At 33.2% G+C, this 20008-nt stretch overlaps 3 protein-coding genes across 3 annotated transcripts in view; 1 reads left to right on the forward strand and 2 right to left on the reverse strand.

Annotated features, from left to right (window-relative positions):
• Positions 1-6127, reverse strand: part of LOC130612607 (plancitoxin-1-like) — a 54551-nt gene extending 48424 nt beyond the window's left edge. Inside the window, exon 1 of the mRNA XM_057433946.1 lies at positions 6124-6127. The gene's annotated coding sequence lies outside the window, so the exon portion shown is untranslated. The remainder of the gene's footprint in view (positions 1-6123) is intronic.
• On the forward strand, positions 1108-3869 carry LOC130612606 (uncharacterized). Its single transcript, XM_057433945.1, has 2 exons — positions 1108-3558; positions 3776-3869. Exons 1-2 carry the CDS (start codon positions 2403-2405, stop codon positions 3778-3780), a joined length of 1161 nt encoding a protein of 386 aa, XP_057289928.1. The 5' UTR covers positions 1108-2402; the 3' UTR covers positions 3781-3869.
• A 10650-nt stretch (positions 6128-16777) lies between the features above and the next one.
• Positions 16778-18421, reverse strand: LOC130613018 (solute carrier family 22 member 15-like). Its single transcript, XM_057434341.1, has one exon. The coding sequence runs from the start codon at positions 18419-18421 to the stop codon at positions 16778-16780; it is 1644 nt and encodes a 547-aa protein (XP_057290324.1).
• Positions 18422-20008: the final 1587 nt, after the last annotated feature.

A 20008-nucleotide genomic window follows, 5' to 3' on the forward strand; every position in this document is an offset into this window, starting at 1 on the left:
TTACTTTGTTGGACGTTATACAATACTAAGTAAGATGTGTACGTCCACACAATGTACGGTCTTGAAGAGAAAAAAAAAATTCGCACTTTAAAAAAACTTTCACAAATTCCCGTGTTTGCGAAAATAATTACGTAACGCTTAAATTTGTCTTTTTAAAACCATCCATCCCCCTCCTCTGTCATCTTTTTAAAGGACAACAACTACAGTAGACACTCGATATAACGAACCTTAAAGGGACAAAAAAAAAAGAGTTCGTCGTATCGGAAGTTCGTTCGTTATATTGGAAAATCAGTAAGAATTTTAAATAACCCTGCAAAACATATCTATATATCGCACCATAACAAAGATCGAACTTAAATTCGAATTTGAATTTTAAAAATCACAACAATGCAACGCCTTCATAGAAGCAATCACCGAGTCTTTTAGCCTTCTTTAGCATGGTTTTTAGTACATTTTTAATCAAAGCTTGTCAATAAATAATATGGACAATAAAACACTCATCGTATCTCATTTTTGACTCCTATCAACTGGACAAATAGTGGCTGTTATCGTCATACCGAGGTATTTTGGCTTGTTGGAGTTTTCTCGAGTCAAAGATCTTATTTTGATGTTAACTGGCAAGTACAACCAAAACCTACTTATTTTGACCACATACAAGAAATATAGTTATTTATTTGTTATTATAGTAATTATCTTAGGATTTAGAAATCTATAAAAAGTTTTCTCTCGCTTAAAATTTATTTTCTGGCTGCCACAAAATAATTTTTTATTCACCTCTTCTTTAACAAAAAAACAACAAACAAAACATTCATAATAATGCAAGCAAAATTTTGTTTCAAAAATATATGCAAAAACTGACTACATTTTCTGCAAGCGACTTTTAAGGGTTTACCATTTTGGTGATCAACGATTTCCAGATACAAACAAACATGTAGAAGAACTAACCGGGCATTGTTGACAGTCCGATGATCTGTCAAACGTCTACCAACAATTAGAGAAGCTAACTACCGGTTTTCGACAGTTAAAAGAGCTAACTAGCGGTTTTTCCAACAGTTGAATGAGCTAAATAACTGTTCTGGACAGTTGGAGAACCTAACTAGCGGCTTTCCTACAGTTAAAAGAGCTAAATAACGGTTTTTGACAGTGCTTGGAGCTAACTAGCGCTTCTCGACTGTTCTTCAACTAACTGTTGCGCCTATTAAGAGACTAACTCGCAGTTTTTGACAGTTGAAGGAGGAGATAACAGTTATCGAAACAATATCTGCATATGGGTACTCACTTGTGTTTCAACCTTGGCGTGCAAGATCAGGTACCCGGATTAATTTTGTTACTAATTTTAAAAACCCGCTTGTATAGATACTGAAAAATGAAAGAAGAACAAATAAATAAACCGTTAAATTCATCTCACCTTTCTTCAACAAGTTTGTTTTTAATTCTATTTAAGCGCAAATACATTATAAATGTTGCAACAAAAGAACAATGAAAATTAATCACCCGTGACTTTTTCATAAGAATTTTAGTGCAGGTTGGTATATTTTCTTTAATAAATGAAATAAACAATAAAACTGTTAGAATAAAAGTCATTTCCTCATTATAATTAGCTATTTAATAAAATGGCGGTTTCTTCTCTTGACAATAATAAATCCAATTTTATTGCATGGCTTGTTTAAAGAAAATTGAAAATGTGAACAATTTTTTTATAGGAAACAGGTGTATAGCGGACATTTTGTAGTTATTTTTAAAAAAAACGTAGAAAACAGACAAACGCATAGTTATCAAGTTTATCACGGCTTCTGTGAGCTAAATAAAAAGTCGGTGAAAATCTATTTGATGTCAAATATAGTTACGGCCGCTGTTGCTTTACTAAATGAAAATATTGCTATTTGCTATCTTGTTTTCTTACCCTCCTAAAATAATATCTTTTTTCCTTTCTTTGAAATATGTCAATATTGTGTTTAGAGAACGTGAACTTCGCAATAAACAATGCCATGCTGTGTTGTTTTACAAAAAGAAAGATCTATTTACAATATCATAACTGGCAACGTCTGCAGATAGAGTGAAACATAACTTTTATAATATTTTTTTCCTTATAAAAAATAATACTTTCCATTCTTTGATAGTAAGCGAGAGCTACAAAACCAGAATATAATGTGATATTCTTTTTCTTTGAAAACAAGAGTATAAACTTTCCTTTCCGTCATTTTATATTTTCTCGGATAGTGTGTCTCTTTTTTACCCCAAGGGTCTTATTTGGGTAAGTTTTCGTAATGTTTATGCACTAGTGTCTTGTTAAATTTCTCTAATTTAGATCTGGATAATTCAATGTGGGGCTAATAAATGCTGCTAGGTTTTTAACAAAGGTTTATAATTTTAGAATCTGAGGTAATGCAGCTAAAGTAGATATGAACGATCCAATTGATCCGTCATCACCACGTATTATAAAGGCGCTTATCCCCGCAAAAATATGTTATTTTGCAATCTATGGAACTATGGGTTGTGTTTTACCATACCTAATAAATTTCTTCCATTCCATTGGTTTATCTGTTACGCAAAGCGGTCTTATTGCTGGTATAAGAACTATCTTCTCACTAGTAATATCACCTTGTTTTGGTGCAATAGCTAACCACTTTCGCAGAGAGAAACTGCTTCTAATGACATTACTTACCTTGACAGCTGCAACAATTGCACCTTTACCATGGATTGCCAAAGCAGCAGATGCTAAGATTGGGGTGGAGAACAGTGCAGGAGATAAGTTATTTTATGTCATGCTTTTGATGCTTTCCCTAACAGCTATATTTGGTATTGCAAATCTCGGCTTTATTGATTCTGCAGCAATGCGTTTAGTTCAAAGACATCAAAATGAAACTACTTTTGGGTATCAACGAGTATTCGGTCCAATTGGTTTAGCTCTTTTTTCGTTTCTTGCAGGGTTTTTGTCAGATCAATACCAAATAGAGGGTGTGTCAAAATATTCTGCTGCTTTTGTGTTATACATACCCTGTTGCTCCATTTTGTTTGTTTCTGTTATATTTCTGGACCAATCAGATTACAGAATTAGGGAAGAATCTGATGAAATATTGACAAAAGATCACAAAGAATCAGATTCTGATGACTGCCAAAATGAAAGTATATCGAAGCCATTGGTAACATGCCATAGGGAGGTCACTAGTAGTGAAAAAAGCAGATTAGAAAAAGATGTAAGAGTAAAAGCAAAAGAAGAAAGAAAGGTAAAAGACGATAATGGTAAAGTTACTACCTTTACTTTCGTGGAAAACGAGTGTATTGAAAACCAGGAATGTGAATGTGTTTTAAGCAAAAACAAAACAAATGTTGCAAAAACTTTATTCTCAACATGTCGCCAATTGAAAGTTATCTTCTTCTTGATCATTGTAGCACACATGGGAATCAATTTCTCTCTAATAAATGGATTTCAAGCTATATTTATGGAGAAGGAGTTGGGAACAACAAAAACCATCATTGGTTTAGCTTCAGCATTGTCACCAGTATCTGAGATTCTAGCATTTCCTGTCTCAGCAAAGTTAATAAAATTGTTTGGTGGTATGTATCCAAGTTTTATTATTGCCACATTCTCATATTGCTTGCGATTTTTATTGATGTCTTTTGTTGAAAAACCCTATCTGATATTACCGATCCAATTCTTCCAGTTTTTTGGGTTTGCAATATTTTGGGCAGCAGCTGTGGAATACACAAACAAGATAAGTCCCATCAAAATCTCTGTGACAATGTTTACTATTGTCACTAGTGTGTATTACAGTTTAGGAAACTTTACTGGAAGTATTGTTGGAGGAGTTATTTATGATAAGTACGGTGGTAGATGGTTATTTAGAGTGTCATCAATTAATTGTGGCTTTATGACTGGTTTAATTGTTTTGTACTTCTTTTTGTATGAAAGAAAAAGTAGACACAGCTCAATTGATGTACCCATGAATGAAATCGTGGAACAAAATTTATGATGAAAGTTATACAAATAAGGCATGATTTTATAAGAAGACTAACTTCATTTCACCAAGGACGATAACTCTATTTAATAAAAGTTATGACTGATGAAAATTTAGCCCCACAAAAAGGCCAAATGTAAAATTTTATAAAACAAAAATTGTGAAAGTTTGATGAAATTAATCACGTTTGTTATGCCCCACTTTGTAATAATTGCCCCACTTTGTAATATCTGCCCCACTTTGTAATTATCTTGCCCCACTTTGTAATACCTGCCCCACTTTGTAATAACTTTCGCCCCACTTTGTAATTTCGGAGCTGCTCCACTTTGTAATTCATCGTTGCCCCACTTTGTAATTTTCGGAGCTGCCCCACTTTGTAATAATGTCTTGCCCCACTTTGTAATTTTTGATTTTTCACATACTGACCAATATGCAATTTTTATGACGTCATCTTTTGTTATTTTATCGGTGTTCTGGATGCTCTGTCTTGTTATTTGCAATGAAACGCGTGTTACACGTTAGTAGAATGACTACTTTTAATTTTTATAAGCAAGCGTTGTAACATCACATGCACTGACTTTCTTTTTGTGAAAAAATGTACTACCTGAAGTGTTTTCATACCATAACATAACAGAAATATAATACAAACAGTAGGTAATGTGTTTTTTGCATAACATAACATAAGAAATAAACTTGCAGCAATCTTAACATAACATGCAGACTAATCAGTTCGAGGATTTCAACGTGACCTTTTTTACAGCAAGCAACGTGTCACCCCGAGTGTATCTACAATTCAAACTCAGGTAAAAAAGCACTACTTCTAAATAGAATGAAAGAAAGATAAAAAATATGAACAAAGATACGACAATTTCTACCTGTGTGATTTATTGGAAGCAATTTACTTGTCAAAAACATTAGAACATAAACAAAGACTATCGAAAATAAAAGTTGGAATGAATAAAAGACTAAAAATCACTTCTTCGATTTCCACACAATGTTTTCTATTATATACCAACCATAGACCAGCAGTTGTAAATTTAGCCATGCCGTGTTCCATTTCGGATGGTTCAGGATGGTCTTCAGCTCTATGACCATTCCAGAGAATGAGCAGGCACTTTTTACAATCCTTTGCATGCCCACCCGGATTGAATTTGATGCTATTCTAGCTTTTTTTTTGTGGAAGGGTCTTTTTATACGGTACGTAAACTCTTGGCAAAAATTTGCGTAATTTTTCGGAATCACAAACAGTTACTAATTAATTAATAACATACGTTTCGCAAGTGTGCATATGTGGAAACGATATGCAAGGGCCAATTGTAATCGCTGCATTGCAATACTAACATCAAGATCGTTTCTATAATTTCTGGTGGCAAATCATCGAAGTTGAAATTGCGAACTAAAGTTTGAATAAAATATATTTGCTATTGTTTTTGTTACAGAATAACAATACAAAATGATACAATAACGAATGTGCTTACCTTTCCGTATGCAGTAAGATAAACTCGGACTTCCAATTGAATGTCTGAGTCTCATAGGCTTGTGATTGAGGGTGGTAAGGTCTGCTTTTAATTTATTTTATTTTTTCCTCTGACAATACCTTTGAACTGATCCATAAAACTCTTTACCCTGGTCACTTTGTAAAATACTAGTGGTCCCATGTAAATTGTAAATTTTCTCAAGCTCCATTCTAACCTTGCTTGCATGTTTTGAAGACAGTGGTACTAACCAGTGAAAGCGAGAAAAGACATCGACAGTACATAACGATACGTTTTTCTTTGATATTCAAATTGCATATTTTTCATGTCGACCAGATCGATTTGATGGGTATGATGAACCTGGAAGGCAAACAATACTTTTTTTAAATTGTCTCATTATCTAGCGTAATTAACACAAGTCAACTGTCGATAACGATAAAGGTAATACAAAAATTCAAAGTAACGTCATTTCACAATTATGTAAATCAATTCAGCAACCTTGATCACAGTCTTCTTAAGTTTGGATGATAAGAAGGGGGGATCCAACGTCGCAAATAAACTAGAGGGCGAGGTTTTCTTCCCCATGCCTTTACATTTAATTTAAAATGATCACAGTATGAACAGAACCTACCTCATTTGCAGTGACTGGTTTAGGAACTGCTTTGTTGCTGAATTTCACAGTAAATTTTTTAAACTCAGCATCATTTGATGTTATACTGAGAATTTTTCTGCGACTGATTCCCGACTGATTCCAAAAAAGCAAGTTTATTTGATGTAAGTAATAAATTATCTTTTATGCTAATAATATGCTATAAACCTCTCTATAACCTGCTACAACACAACTAACTTTATCAAAACTCACAACAGCTTGATGATTATTATTCAGAATTTATTTCATTGTTTTGACACCTTGATAATAATGGTGACGCGTGTCGCTGCAGAACTCATGAAAGAATACTAGCTGGTGATGATAAAATTTTCGAAAATACAAATACAAAAAAACATAACACTTTTACTCATTTTTTACTTTTTTACTTTTACTTGTTTTCTGAGTTTTCTTTTTCCAAAAAAAAAATCCAACTGCAGCTATAATATTTTAATATACTTTATCACGTGTACAATGTACCTGCAAGCATATATTCACTTTATCATTTTTACTAACTTCCAATTTGAGTACCCTTTCAGTGTGCTTCGTTTTGAATTTATATCGCGCAACCTCCTTCTAAAGCTTTTTTCTAATGGAACGTCTGAAAGGGCAGATATTACAAAGTGGGGCAAAAGTTATTACAAAGTGGGGCAGGTATTACAAAGTGGGGCAAGATAATTACAAAGTGGGGCAATTAATACAAAGTGGGGCATAACAACGTTCTACTATGTTCGTGGAAACTAACACGCCAATATTTTAAGTATTCTTTTTTAATAGAGATTCACCACAAAATTGCAAAATTATCGTTTATTCAATTTCAAGATTAGTTTTTCTTTACAATAATTTTGAATTTTTAACCAATACAGCAATTATGGAGGAATTTCATTTAGTATTTAGTTTGTAGAATACACAAGATTTGAGCGATCTTTTTATGATAGTTGAGCATGTATTATTTATTTTTTGTCTCTTTTAATTTCAAATATATTTTAAGGTTCTGTATTTTGAAATTATATTATTTAACTTGTGAGATAATTTTGTCATTTGTTCTCACAAAGTAAAAAAAGGTAAACTTCAAACAGTTATAAATACTAATGAAAAGGCTAAAACGAGAAAAGTAGGATAAATCTACGACAAACGGGCCAGAGCAAGTCTCAAAAAATATTCCTTTACTTTAATTACAAACTTATTAATAATTACTTTCTCTCGTATATTCTTCGGCAGGTTGTTGAATGTCGAAGGTAAAACTTGTTTAAACGAGTTTTCGCAGGCGTCTTTTTCCAAGATAACTACGTAGTTTATCTTTGTTACGCATTAAAATAGCTAGGCAGGAATTTATCGTAGATTCCTGCATGAATAAGGGTCAATAATGACAGCTCGATTCGTTACTGCACTGATAGCCAACCCAAGTCTATAACACAGCACAGTTTTGAACTTTTTGAAGCCTCTTTACTTGGTAATTTGCTAGATTTGTCAACAGAACAGTACCATAGTCTAGTTTGCTCAGTACTAAAAATTTTGCAAGTTGTTTATGTAGGTTGTATGGTGTAAATCTTTTCAGCCTTCTGAGATTAGCAAGTATTCCATTACAGGACGATTTTATTGTCAATTCAATATGTTCCTTAAATTCCTTGTGTTGGTTTCAGGTTACACCAAGAGTTTTCCATGATGTAACACGTTTAATGTATGAATTCTTAGTTGTTAAAGAATCCAGGTCAACGTTGTCTAAGTTGTGAATTATACACGATTTAAATACAAAAAAACAACATAGATTTCGTCTTCGATTGATTGAAGGATAAATTTTTACCTAGAGACCAACTCTAAAAGTTTTAACATATCTCTCCCAACGTTGCTAATACATTTATTTATATGATCCACTTTTGAATGTGCGCAGAGAATGTGGTGTCGTCTACATACTGAAAAACTGAAAGTGCTAACAGAGTAACTCGAGTCATTGACATAAAAATTGAGAATCATGGGAATCAGCATCGAGCCTTGGGGCACTCCAAAATCTACTTGAAATATGCTAAATCTTTTATTATTTGCTTGTATGCACTTATGCTCGTTTTCTTAAAAAAAAACTAATTCCTGAGTTATAGCTTTTATAAGAAACAAGAAGCCAGAGAGATATAGAAAAACACGCTTTGGAGCGAAAATGTAAGAGAACTCATGCTATACTTTCGTTGTAGGAAAAATATCAATATTTAAATTTAATTTTTAACTCATTTTGAGAATAAATAGTACTGAGTGTGAAAACATAAAATATTTGGCCTAAAAAGAACCAAAAGTAAAAATCTCAGTTATCATTGTAGCATTTTTTCACTGATGTATAATGTAAATTATAATCTACAAGCAGAAACTAGATTTTAATTTTAAGATCAAATTAAGATGCCTTCACTGAAAATTAAAGTTTGTAATAGGCTGGTTGGTCTATGGCTTATCCCATGCTTACTTTGCCTGTCAGTTTGCGCAAAAGATCTTGGGAGTATATACAACACCACATAACAATGAAACTAGTCTGAAATTGCTCAGATTTGTAGAAATTTTCTGGGACCATGTCTCAAAGGGTGTTCTATTGGACTAGCCTTCAACCCATAAAACAACGGTTGACTATCGCAGATATCTTTTGATTTTTGCCCATGGTATATCTTCCTGTCATCCTTTTTCAGGCGTCCTTGGCACGAAATAACAATTTGGCTACCAGTTTTAATAAAATATGCATATTATTATTAAGCTCACTGCTCAGTGACTAAACATGAAGGTTCTACAATTTAGCCACCCTGTTTAATTTTTTCTCTGTAAAACAAGCACCAAGCATTAGTTATGCTACCTAAATTGCAAAGTCAACCTTTTGTTGCCTTAATGAATTTCTTATCTTCCTTGCTTTAAAGTGTTTTCTTGATGTTGTATATATTTTATTGACATAAACTAGCTCTTATGCAGGGATTTTCTTATATTAAAACATGCTTGTACTGGTACAACTTTTAAATTTTATTAGAAACATTATTTACTTCAAAAAATGATGTAACTTTTCTAATTCATTATATTTGAGTCTTGCGTTTCTGAAAAGTAATAAAAATGATTTTCAGTAATTAGTCTACCTGTTGCAAATGCTAGGCAAGCGAGGCTTGAGTTTTTTTTTGTTTGCAATACGTTGATGATTAGAAATAGGCTTTGTGTATCCTCAGTAACAAAAAAACCAGCTCCGTTTTAACATTGGTTCCACAGTTTCATAGCTGTACAGATATCTTGTTTTCACCTATTCTTATCAAAATGGATTGACACGTTTAATTAATTACTCAGCTCTGTTGTTTAAAGATTCACATCTTTCTAATGAGTGTTTGGCCTATTACTTTAGGTGACCAGATTTGCTGACATCAAAACCAGTGTGCTGGCTAGTTTCCTTTTCAAATTTACTGATCAGGTAGTACAGTAAAGATGTTTTAACAAGGGCCTACTAAAAATATTTTGCACATTTTCTTCACTGGCTAAAATCTATAATTATGTCGATGCATAAAAATGGCTAGCTAGCTACATATTTTAGCTATTTTATGCGCATTTTTAGCTAGCTAGACTAAAAAAGAGAAAAAAATTCCTATGTCAGCCCGGAGGTCCTTTTTTTGATCGCCAAAAAGTTGAATGAGGGAGGAGGTCTGGACTCCATTAGTTTAGCGTAGTACTTTCGATTCCGTGATAAAAATTCAGTATTAGATCGAATGAGATTCTATTAATTCATCTTCATGATTAAATACAATACTATCACTTACGCATTTATTCAAATGAAATTACGGCCAAATAAACAATAAAGCAATTTAATATAGTATGCCAGAGCAACGATGAAAAAAAAAACTTGTTGACAAACTTCTTAAGTGGTTTGATTAAGACAAAGTAGAGATGTTAAAAAGAGTATTAGTCGGAGCAGTTTTTGTTGTTATTTTTGTAATTATAACGTGGTATGTGTATGAGGGAAATACTTTGATGATTAATACTCTGACCAGTACGTCGAAACATGAAAAACATTCTAAACTTAAATACAGCTTGACCGATAGATTTTATTTCGCTACATTCGCTATCACAATACCGTCTGATATTACAGTACGAAACAAACAGGAATGGTCGTACGTTTTCCACTGTGTTCCAACGGTGATGGCATGGAAGAGGATTGGGTACAGGGTTATTGTTTTTCTAGTTTTCGATTATGAACGTTTATCACGTCGCGCTGATCATCTTATGAGACTAGTCGTCAAACACATGTTGAGACTTGAGACAAAAATTTTATACGTAAATGTGAAACAAGTGTTAGAAATACGCCTCAGTCAGGTTATTCGTGTATTCGCTTCTCATTTAGTAAGAGATCTTCGACCAAACGATTTTGTAATGACTGGTGATTCGGATTTATGGCCTATAAACAAGCATAGTTACTATCCTCCCCTAAATAAAACTATATTGAGCACTGCGCGAGTTGGTGAATTCAAATGGAAAGGTCGCTTTGTGCGCCACATCGCAATGTCATGCGTTGGAATGCCAGCAAGACTTTGGAGATACATATACCCTATTAATTTTGATGTCAGTGACGAGGAGAAGTTGAATACAAATGACATAGACTTACCTGATGTTTCTGTAAAAGGGGTTTCACGCAATTACTATGACTTTAAGTTTTTAAAACCATTGTTTAAAGAACTGCATTTGTTGTGGGGAGACGATGTGTACAAAGCCACATGGCATGGCGGATTGTTGTGGTACATGGATCAATGGTTTCTAAGCCTGGGCATCGACAAATATGGCAAAAAGCATGGATTGGGTGATGTTCTATTCATGGAAAAGCGACCATGTCGCCGCATTGACCGCATAAAATGGGAGGAAGATCTTAATAGCACTACATGCCGTTCAGATGCACATGTATTGCAAGGGGAAATATGGGCTGATACTATGTGGAAAAGGTTGACAATGTTGATTAAGGAAATACACCCTAAAGAAAAATTAGACTACCTGAATGACTACAGAAAACAATTCGGAAAAGAATTTAACAAAACACTTGGAAAAATAGACAAAGCTTAAGTTTTTACAATATAACATTTCACAAGTAATATTGGTCCCGCACAGTGATTAACAGCATATGCGTCTGTTTTTTTATTGACCTAATTTCTAAAACATTAAAGTTTTTATTCGTGTAACCTTTTGTCTAAAATTAAGAAAATGTCAAGGACCATACCAACTTAAGTTCCTTCACAGATGAATCACTGAAGAATAAAGGTTACATCTAGATTACAAAGAAACATTTATTTCCAAACAGCTTTAGTTTTTCTTTATACCAAATGTTTTTAATTCTTAATTCTTTGTCAGCGATGCATTTCGTTGATAACATATCTTTCTGGATAAAGGCTGATAAGATCTGAAAAGATATATTTTTATATATAGGATTAGAAAGGTAAAAGTCCGAAAAAACGGAACAAACAAGTGGCAAAATTTAACCAAAATTTTTCAATTAAGAATATAAGCATTTGGTGTTCCATGCTTTTTGTTTCACGTTTTATGCTTCTATGATTATTAGATCATAATTTAGAGCATCCTTCAATTTTGAGAGTTAACTATGGCGGTTTTGAGCAATTTCTTATAACTCACCACGTCATAGGCAGAGTTAACAAGTAAAAGTGTTAAACACTCTGTGAAGCAATTAAAAAGAACCGTAAACTGTGGCACGCCTTCAGGCTCTAGTGGAGATAATGTTGTATGTCGTAAAAGCAGTGAAGCGCACATAAAATTATGGTATAACATATTTTTTATATAAAAAAACTTTCCTGCACATTTAGCTGATATAAAACACATTTTACAACACGTTGTTACCCCATCAAAGAAAAAACAACTGACCAAGCTTTCTTTTTTCTGAAAAGTGTTTCCGGTGAAAGTTCAAAAATGAATGTTACGCCGGGCTGAGCACTTAGTACAGGTAAACAATGTCGTACATCCCTATAGGTATAAAAACCTATCGCAACTTCGGTGAAATAGAAACACAGGAAACAGCCCATCGTAACACTGGGCTAAGTGTGTCGCACATCCGTATATAGGCATATTACCCTGTTCCAAAAGACTATATCCTAACTTCAGTTTAAATAAAAACACAGTGTGCATCAAAAACAAACACTGAGAAATTTTATTTTGTAAAAAACTTTTTGTGAAATTTGAAAATAAAAAGTTTACAATCTGTTTTTACCATGTACCCTGTTTGTTGTACAATCGTGCAACATTGCTGTTTTAGCGGGAAAAGTTCCTGTGAAAGTTAATTGACACTAGGCTGAGTGCTTAGTAACGGTAAACCAACCATCTTGCATATCCGTACGGGCGTAATACCATTTTTCAAAAAAATTTATTGCAACTTCAGTTTAAATAAAAATACAGGAAAAAGTCCGCTAATATGCCATTCAGCTAAAACAAAAACTCAGCAATTTTGTTTCTAGAACAAGTTTTCATGATAGTAGTAAAAGGTAGCTAATAGCTACCTTATTGCATTTAGCATAAGAATCATTGTGTAAGAATTTTATTGTAGCTAAACTGCATTTGGCTGCTTTCACTTTTAAACCAGACATAAATAAACAGCTAGATAGATAGCCACAAACCCAACCATAAAAATAAATAATTTTAGCTAGGATAAGAAGCTCTTATACCTAACTCCATGAAAAATTCAAGAGATTGGCAATAAATTAGGCTAGTGTCTAGCTTGCCTAGCTCGTCAAAATCTAGGTTTGTAGCCAAAATCTTAAAACTCGTTTTTTAAGATTTTTTACATAGCTGACAACATGGGAATGTTTTTATCTTAAAATATAATATAAAGCACAAGTTTTTAGAAAACAAACAGGTCAAAAAACGACCTACATACCTTCAAAATGGTCACCATTACATTATATTGTCCACCAAGCACGCCTTTGTCAATATTTATAAAAACACAAATAGTTTCGAAAGCGCGGCGACATTAAAGCGCACACAAATCTCGATATTTCAAAATTGATTTGGAAACAGTCAATTCGCTAAATTGCAGTTTTAAAGTTGCAGTCAAATCCTTAAACTACGCACTTTTTAAGAATAGCTTGGTTTTCAAACCACATCAATTTCCTAAATACCAAAATCAGTGTAAGACATCCTTGAAACTCAAAACTTTCAGGTTTTACTCACTTTAGCTAAATCTATTCCAAAATCCAAATGAGAAGTGTTTTGTACCACTTTTAAATTTTGTGTGATGTCATGCCATTCGGAAAAGGTTTGCATTTCGAACCGAAGTGAAAAATGTTCCGATTTGGACGAAATATGTTACACTGAGTGAAGAAGACATGCTGAACATTCTGGTACTCGTCGGAAACAAAAATTGATTATGAATGTCAACGTCTATGTTACGTCTTGTTTTGTGACTGTGTTAGTTTCATAAACGTTGGTTTTTTCGCATTTGTAAAAGAAGTAAAAGTTTTCAAGAAATTTAAAACAAAAGGTTCCATTGGTTTAAATTTCATTTTAAATTTGTGATGAATCGTCAGGAAGGTGGTTCCTGCCCCTACTGTTTTTTTGTGTTTTTGCTACACTTTTGTTAAACTGCACAATTTGGGGCTACTGTTTATTAAAAAAACGCGGCGACACATCGAAACTTGTTAATTATTTTTTTTCTCAAATGCGCGACTTTTATGTATACAAAGAGTTAAAGAATACAAATTCTGAAAAAAAAAATTCAAATTGACTTGATACTACAGAAAAACCCTGCTTAGGACAAAATTGAACAACATCAAGTCAAAACATATTTTTGGGGCACATGTTAGGGTTTCAGCACATAATATAAGTTACTATTTTTAAAAGGCTAGCCTAAGAAATCTAGTGACATTTGGGAACTCCACAATCGGTGATAAAAATTTTGGCACGAACCCAAATTCTGAAGTCCATCGCCACAAGTAGTAATTTCGCCTATTTCGATCTTAAGATTTACACAATTTGAACTTGGCAATGTTCCAGCAGACTTTAGGATCTTAGGTTATTTGGTTAAATCCAAACTCTTTTGCTGTGGTGATTGTAGCTGACGTCAGCATTGTTCTTTTCCATACCTATGGCGTTTTTGAAAGTGAGGCTAGCGCGTTCTAGCCGATGTTTAGCGTGCCCGCGCATATGGAGAAGTTAAGTATTGGCGAGTTGATGACTTTTGCCAACTTTGAAAAAATGCCCCAAAAACTGCTGTGGTGGCAAATATTTTGTCACTAATTTTAGCTCGTTTTTTCAGAGTAAACTGAATTTGTGACATGATCAAGTGGTTAGGCGAGAAACTTTTTTTATTCTCAAAAAACGCGCAACTTCTCCACATTAAGTGTTAATTCATTTGTAGAATCTTTTAACATGACTCATTCGCGAAAGTCTCTTGTCCTTATCATAACAAAACTTAGATTTTAGAAATCTATTTCAGGTCAAATTGTAGATTATTTAGAAGATTTTAGGATGATCTCTCTCGGTTTTAAGTTATAAGGGGTATTTTAGGTGTGTCGCGCACGTTCATGGTTACCCATAGCAAGAGTAAGGGGAACACATTTAGCGCCGACGGTGAATATTGCCTGAAATTGTTACCTAATAATAGAAATGGGGTACCTTTTTTGAGGATAGGCATAGGAATGGGGTACCTTTTTTTGAGGATAGACAAAGTCTAGAATCATTGGTTTAAAACTAAAAACCCGACCCTGCATTTTCCCATATTATAAGAACTCTCTGCCCAAGCTGAAACTGTTAAATTACCGTAAGGGAATTGATTTTCGAATTTTTTTTTAAATAAGAACGCGTTATGAACAAATCAGGCTAAAAAAACTCAGAAAACAGCCAGCCTCCGGTCATATTGCACTGGTTCTCATTAAAAAATCATGAATGACTTAGGGTAATAACTATTTAATAAAATAGGATTCAGTAAAAAGGGAAAACCAAATTAGATTCAACGGCTAGTAGCATTGTTTTTATATGAGCGAACGAGGCCCTGACAAGACTTACGCAACCAATCCAATCGCATCTATGGCTTTTTTAATTATATCAAAAATACAATTTACGCATGCGTTTTTGCAATTTTCGCAGGATTTACCCAAATTCGCGAAATTTTATGTCTGCGAAATATTATCCCAAAGATATAGTTTTTTGGAAATTAATATCCGCAAAAATAATCAAGAAATGTATTGATTTGTTAAGTTTTACGTCAGAGTAAAAAGAGCTCAAATTATTCATACGAAGTAAAAAAAGTGATGCTGCCGCCATAATCACAAAAGGATTATTAGCTGTACAATAGAGAAAGGTGAGAATTTTTGTTAAGAAAATTCTTTTTCTATAAAAATATTCGAAAATACTTTTGCGTTATTCGCGAATTAATAATACAGGTGAATATTTTTGCGTTTTTCGCGAATTAATAATACAGGTGAATATTTTTGCGTTATTCGCGAATTAATAATACAGGTGAATATTTTTGCGTTATTCGCGAATTAATAATACAGATGAATATTTTTGCGTTATTCGCGAATTAATAATACAGGTGAATATTTTTGCGTTTACAATAAATTATTATTTCAATATTAAGGTTATATATATATTCAATCCTGAAAATAATATTTGGAAAAAATTACCGTTTTTTGGCCTTTTGCTCCCCAAAATTTTTTACTTTTTTTTTTACTATTAAATTCTTTATTTCTATTGAATTCTTATTACTTACTTGGAATAAAATGTTTAAAAATTTTTTTGGAAAACTTTCAAGCAGACAGTATATCACGCAAACGCTCACAAACAAAAGCTAAAACGCATATTTACGCCGTATGAAATGTTTTTCTGAAGTTACAACCTACGAAAATTTCGATTTTCCCTGTTTTGGAGGCTTTTTGTGTCTTTCAAGATTATCTAGGTTGATCCAAATGAGTTAAAAAGTATTTTTTTAACCAAAAATGCACAAAATAATTTAGATCTCATTATCGATCTGGTATCCAATTTTGGACTTTTAGTGCAATAGCCGTCTAAATAAATTAATAAATCATTTCTAAATAGTGTAAATATCACACAAAGTATCCAAATAATAGGAGTATTTTTACACAAAATTATTGCTGACGGTCATCATTTAAAGCAATTAAAAAGAAAAATATGCAAATTTTATTATCTTATAGAGAATTTAATTAGCTTTTATATTTATTTAGCTAATAAATAATTCTGGAAAAAAAAACTTTTGAGAAATATTAATATTGAGTATATATACTGAATGTGTCTGAACCATTCGGCTTCCACTATGCGTCAACTGGCATTAATCCCTATCTGCATGTTAAACGCCTCAATTAGACACTGCTCTAAAAAATATAGCTAACTAGAAGTATTTTGACGTCAAAACCTTTTTTTGTCCCTAAATTGTGCACAATACAATGCAAAATACGAAGAAAACATACAGAAATATGTCAGTTTTCTTTGAAATTGGCATGAACTCCGATTAGCAGCCTGAAAAAAAATAATTTTGATTTTAAAATTGGCCTCTGACAAGCGTCAACTCGCGCTACAAGTAACTTTTCGTTCACACTACGCGCTTAAAATCATACTTAGCAAGATTAAGACCAGTTTTTTTGTACCTAAAGTCCAAGCCTGATAACCTCATATAAAAAAAGTGTGTAACTTGTTCCTAAAGTAATTGGTCCGTACAATTCCGACATTACAAAATTTTATACCCTCAATCAAGCAACTACTGGCAATTCATCAGTATCTGACATAAGAGGTCGGGATTCATCTTTTAATAAAGAAATATTAGACGGCTTTGTATATATATCTTCATATTTCTCTCTTGTAGCTTTCCCAGATGTTTCTGGGAGGATCAATCCCATCAGAGCAGCCAAGATGGATGCCCCACACATAATAATAAACGGCAAAGGTGGCCATACATTTCTTAAAACGTTCACGATAAATGGGGCTGAAGCAGAACCAACGCGACATGAAATCTGACAAATTGTCATTCCCTGTGTCCGCACAACTGTAGGGTACAACTCCAAGGTCCAAATGTAAAAACCGCTAAACGAGATATCTATACAACATTTACCAATTAAAGCAAGTACGATTCTAATGATGTGACCGTGTGAATATGATTTCGGTATTGGTGCTATACAGCCAAGCAACAAACCGCCTATCAAGAAGGAAAGAAGGGTAGACTTCTTTCTTCCAAAACGATTACAAATATAAATGGCCAAGATGTTGCCAGGTACATCTGCAAACGCAACCATAACAAAATTTGTGTAGATGTCCCCTCCCAAGTCGGCAGCTTCGAGAGAAAGGGCATAATACACAAGGCCATTTGTAAACCAACCAACAGCTTGAGCTAATACAAACATCGTGATAGACCAAGTCCTAAACATATCTAAATACGAATAGGTTTTTTCTTTAACGTTGCTTTCAATGGTTGGCTTTAACTTATATCCCGTCGAGTCGCGATTATTTAAACTACCCATTTTCTTCAAAATCCGCTCTGATTTAACGAGCTTGCCTTTTGTGTAGAGCCATCTTGGTGATTCTGGCAACACAATTGTCATTATTAAACCAACCAAAACTGGTATTGTAACAAACATAACCAAGTGCCTCCACTCTCGTATGTAATAAGCAATACCAGTTAAAGCGGAAAGCGATAATGTGAATGCAAGGCCAAGTGTGTTTATTTGCAACGAGCGATTCTCAGGAGCAGTCAATTCAGATAGCAAAATGTATTGAACAGCCATAACGGTACCCGTTGAAATGCCAAGAAATGTTCGAAGTAAAACCAATTGCCATATGGCTGTGATAAAACAGCAAGCTAACGACAGGAGCGTAGTAATCAAAAATGATGCCGTCAAGGTTAACTTTCGACCAACCATATCACAAATCAATCCAGTAAACACACCACCGATGCCCCATCCAATAAATAATGCTGAGTTAGCTAGAGCTGCAAAAGAGTCTTTGCCACATACTAGATCAAATTCGGTTACAATGGAGTATCTCGAGTTGGTAGTGTACTCCCAGTCAGAGCGATTAAATGAACAACGCTTTTGAAAGTTATCGTCCGTAGAATCAAAGATTTTACCTCTAGAATGTTCACAAAATACATTTCTACTGCTGTTCACACACTTCCAAGGGGGATCGTTGGCTGCGAAATACATTAAAAGTGTTTGTGGAGAAATACCGAAATTTAAAATCATGCAGCCAATAAGGATTAAAATGTTGGAAGGACCACAAGCACCAATTTTTCTTAAAATGTTGTCAACACTTTCACCGATAGCTTCTTCTTCTGCGATGACATTGTCCAGCTCGTTCTTATCTTCTGGATTATTTATTGGTGTACTTAGACGTTCGGGCATATCTTATAACTTCTAAAAATGTAGTGATTTACATCAAATAAAAATAGTTCTGTTGTTACTTAATAAAATAAAAAACAACAGCTTACTGTGACATCAATAAATTCTGGCAAGAAAAAAAAATTTAGCGACCAAAAATTTTGGCGGAAGATATTGTGGTGGAAATAAATTCGCGAATTTAGGAAGATTTCTCGAAATTAAATTGAACCAGAGGTGGTAATTCTCAAATATGTTTTCTGCGATATTTAAATTATTATTTCGCAAAAAATGAAAACAATCATCAAATCAAACAATTACGTATGTGGCAAAGATGTGGAAATGTAAATTAAATAAAAATTTTTCTGGATACATTTCTACATCCAGTGCTAATGCTAATTACAGAGATTCCATCAACGAAAGTACTTTATATTTGCTCAAAATTAACCAGAAAGGCTTACTTCTTTAAAACGCAAAAAAATCTTCCATGACATTTGCTTTCTTTTCGTAAAATCACGAAAATATCTTCCGCGAAAATAATTTTCTGCCTTTGATTTGCGAAAATATTTTTCGCGAAAATCACAGTATTACGCAAAACGATTCGCAAAAATATATTCCCGTAAAATCTGTTCTCAAAAATTTCTTCCCTCGAGGTAAGTCAATTTTTATAGATTATTTCGGCTGTATAACAAGCTAATTTATATAAAAGACACAAACACAAAGAATAACAGAACAACCACAATAAAATGATACAGTGGAAATTTTTTTTTTACACCGTTTATAATTTTTGTGGAATATTTTTGCGATTGAGAGGCCTAAAAAATTTTTGCAAAACAATTTTTGGGCTTTTGAGGGCTTTCTTTTAAGGAAAATTAATTCTTTTAATTCTGAACTTCAAACATTCTCCAATTATAAACATGGAATATCAAATAAAATATAATTCATTTTGATTGATAAAACCTTTGCCTACTTTTTTGCGGGACTTATTTCTGCGATTGGCTCTATAAAGGGTAATTTTACAAATAGGGTTCATAATCGCAAAAATATTTTCCGCTAAGATTTCTTACCTTAAATTCATTTTGAACATATTTTCAATCGTAATATTTTACCTGCAAATTAAAAAATGCCGATGTTCAACACCAATAGACGTGTTGACTGTGTAAGAAAAAGGCTGACTGTAGATGGAATAGAGCGATTTCTTGGAAGAAAAAATAAGTTCCCTAAGAATCCAAAGGTTACTAATAATAATAATATTCAAGAATATCAGCTTTTCAAAATACAAGGCATATGGCAGCAATTGCGGTCATTCTATACTCAACAGTAATTATTGAAAAATTATAATATGCGGTATAAATATAAAAAAAATAAATATAAAAATATTACTCAGGTGGTTATGAAATTTTTCTCACTTTCAATGATGTCAAGGTTTTTTCAACACAGAGGTAAATTTCCAGGTGTAAAAAAAATTGCAAAAATAAAAATGTAACTCTAGCGAATTCGTAAAAAATATTTCCCTTAATGAATATTAATGCCCCAAAGTTTCGGCTGATTTTAATTTAGGAGAAACCCAGAAAATCTTCTTCATCCATAAACGTCCTTATGGATATAATTTTT

Source organism: Hydractinia symbiolongicarpus, chromosome 10 (assembly GCF_029227915.1).
Source record: "Hydractinia symbiolongicarpus strain clone_291-10 chromosome 10, HSymV2.1, whole genome shotgun sequence".
NCBI classification, from domain to species: Eukaryota; Metazoa; Cnidaria; class Hydrozoa; order Anthoathecata; family Hydractiniidae; genus Hydractinia; species Hydractinia symbiolongicarpus.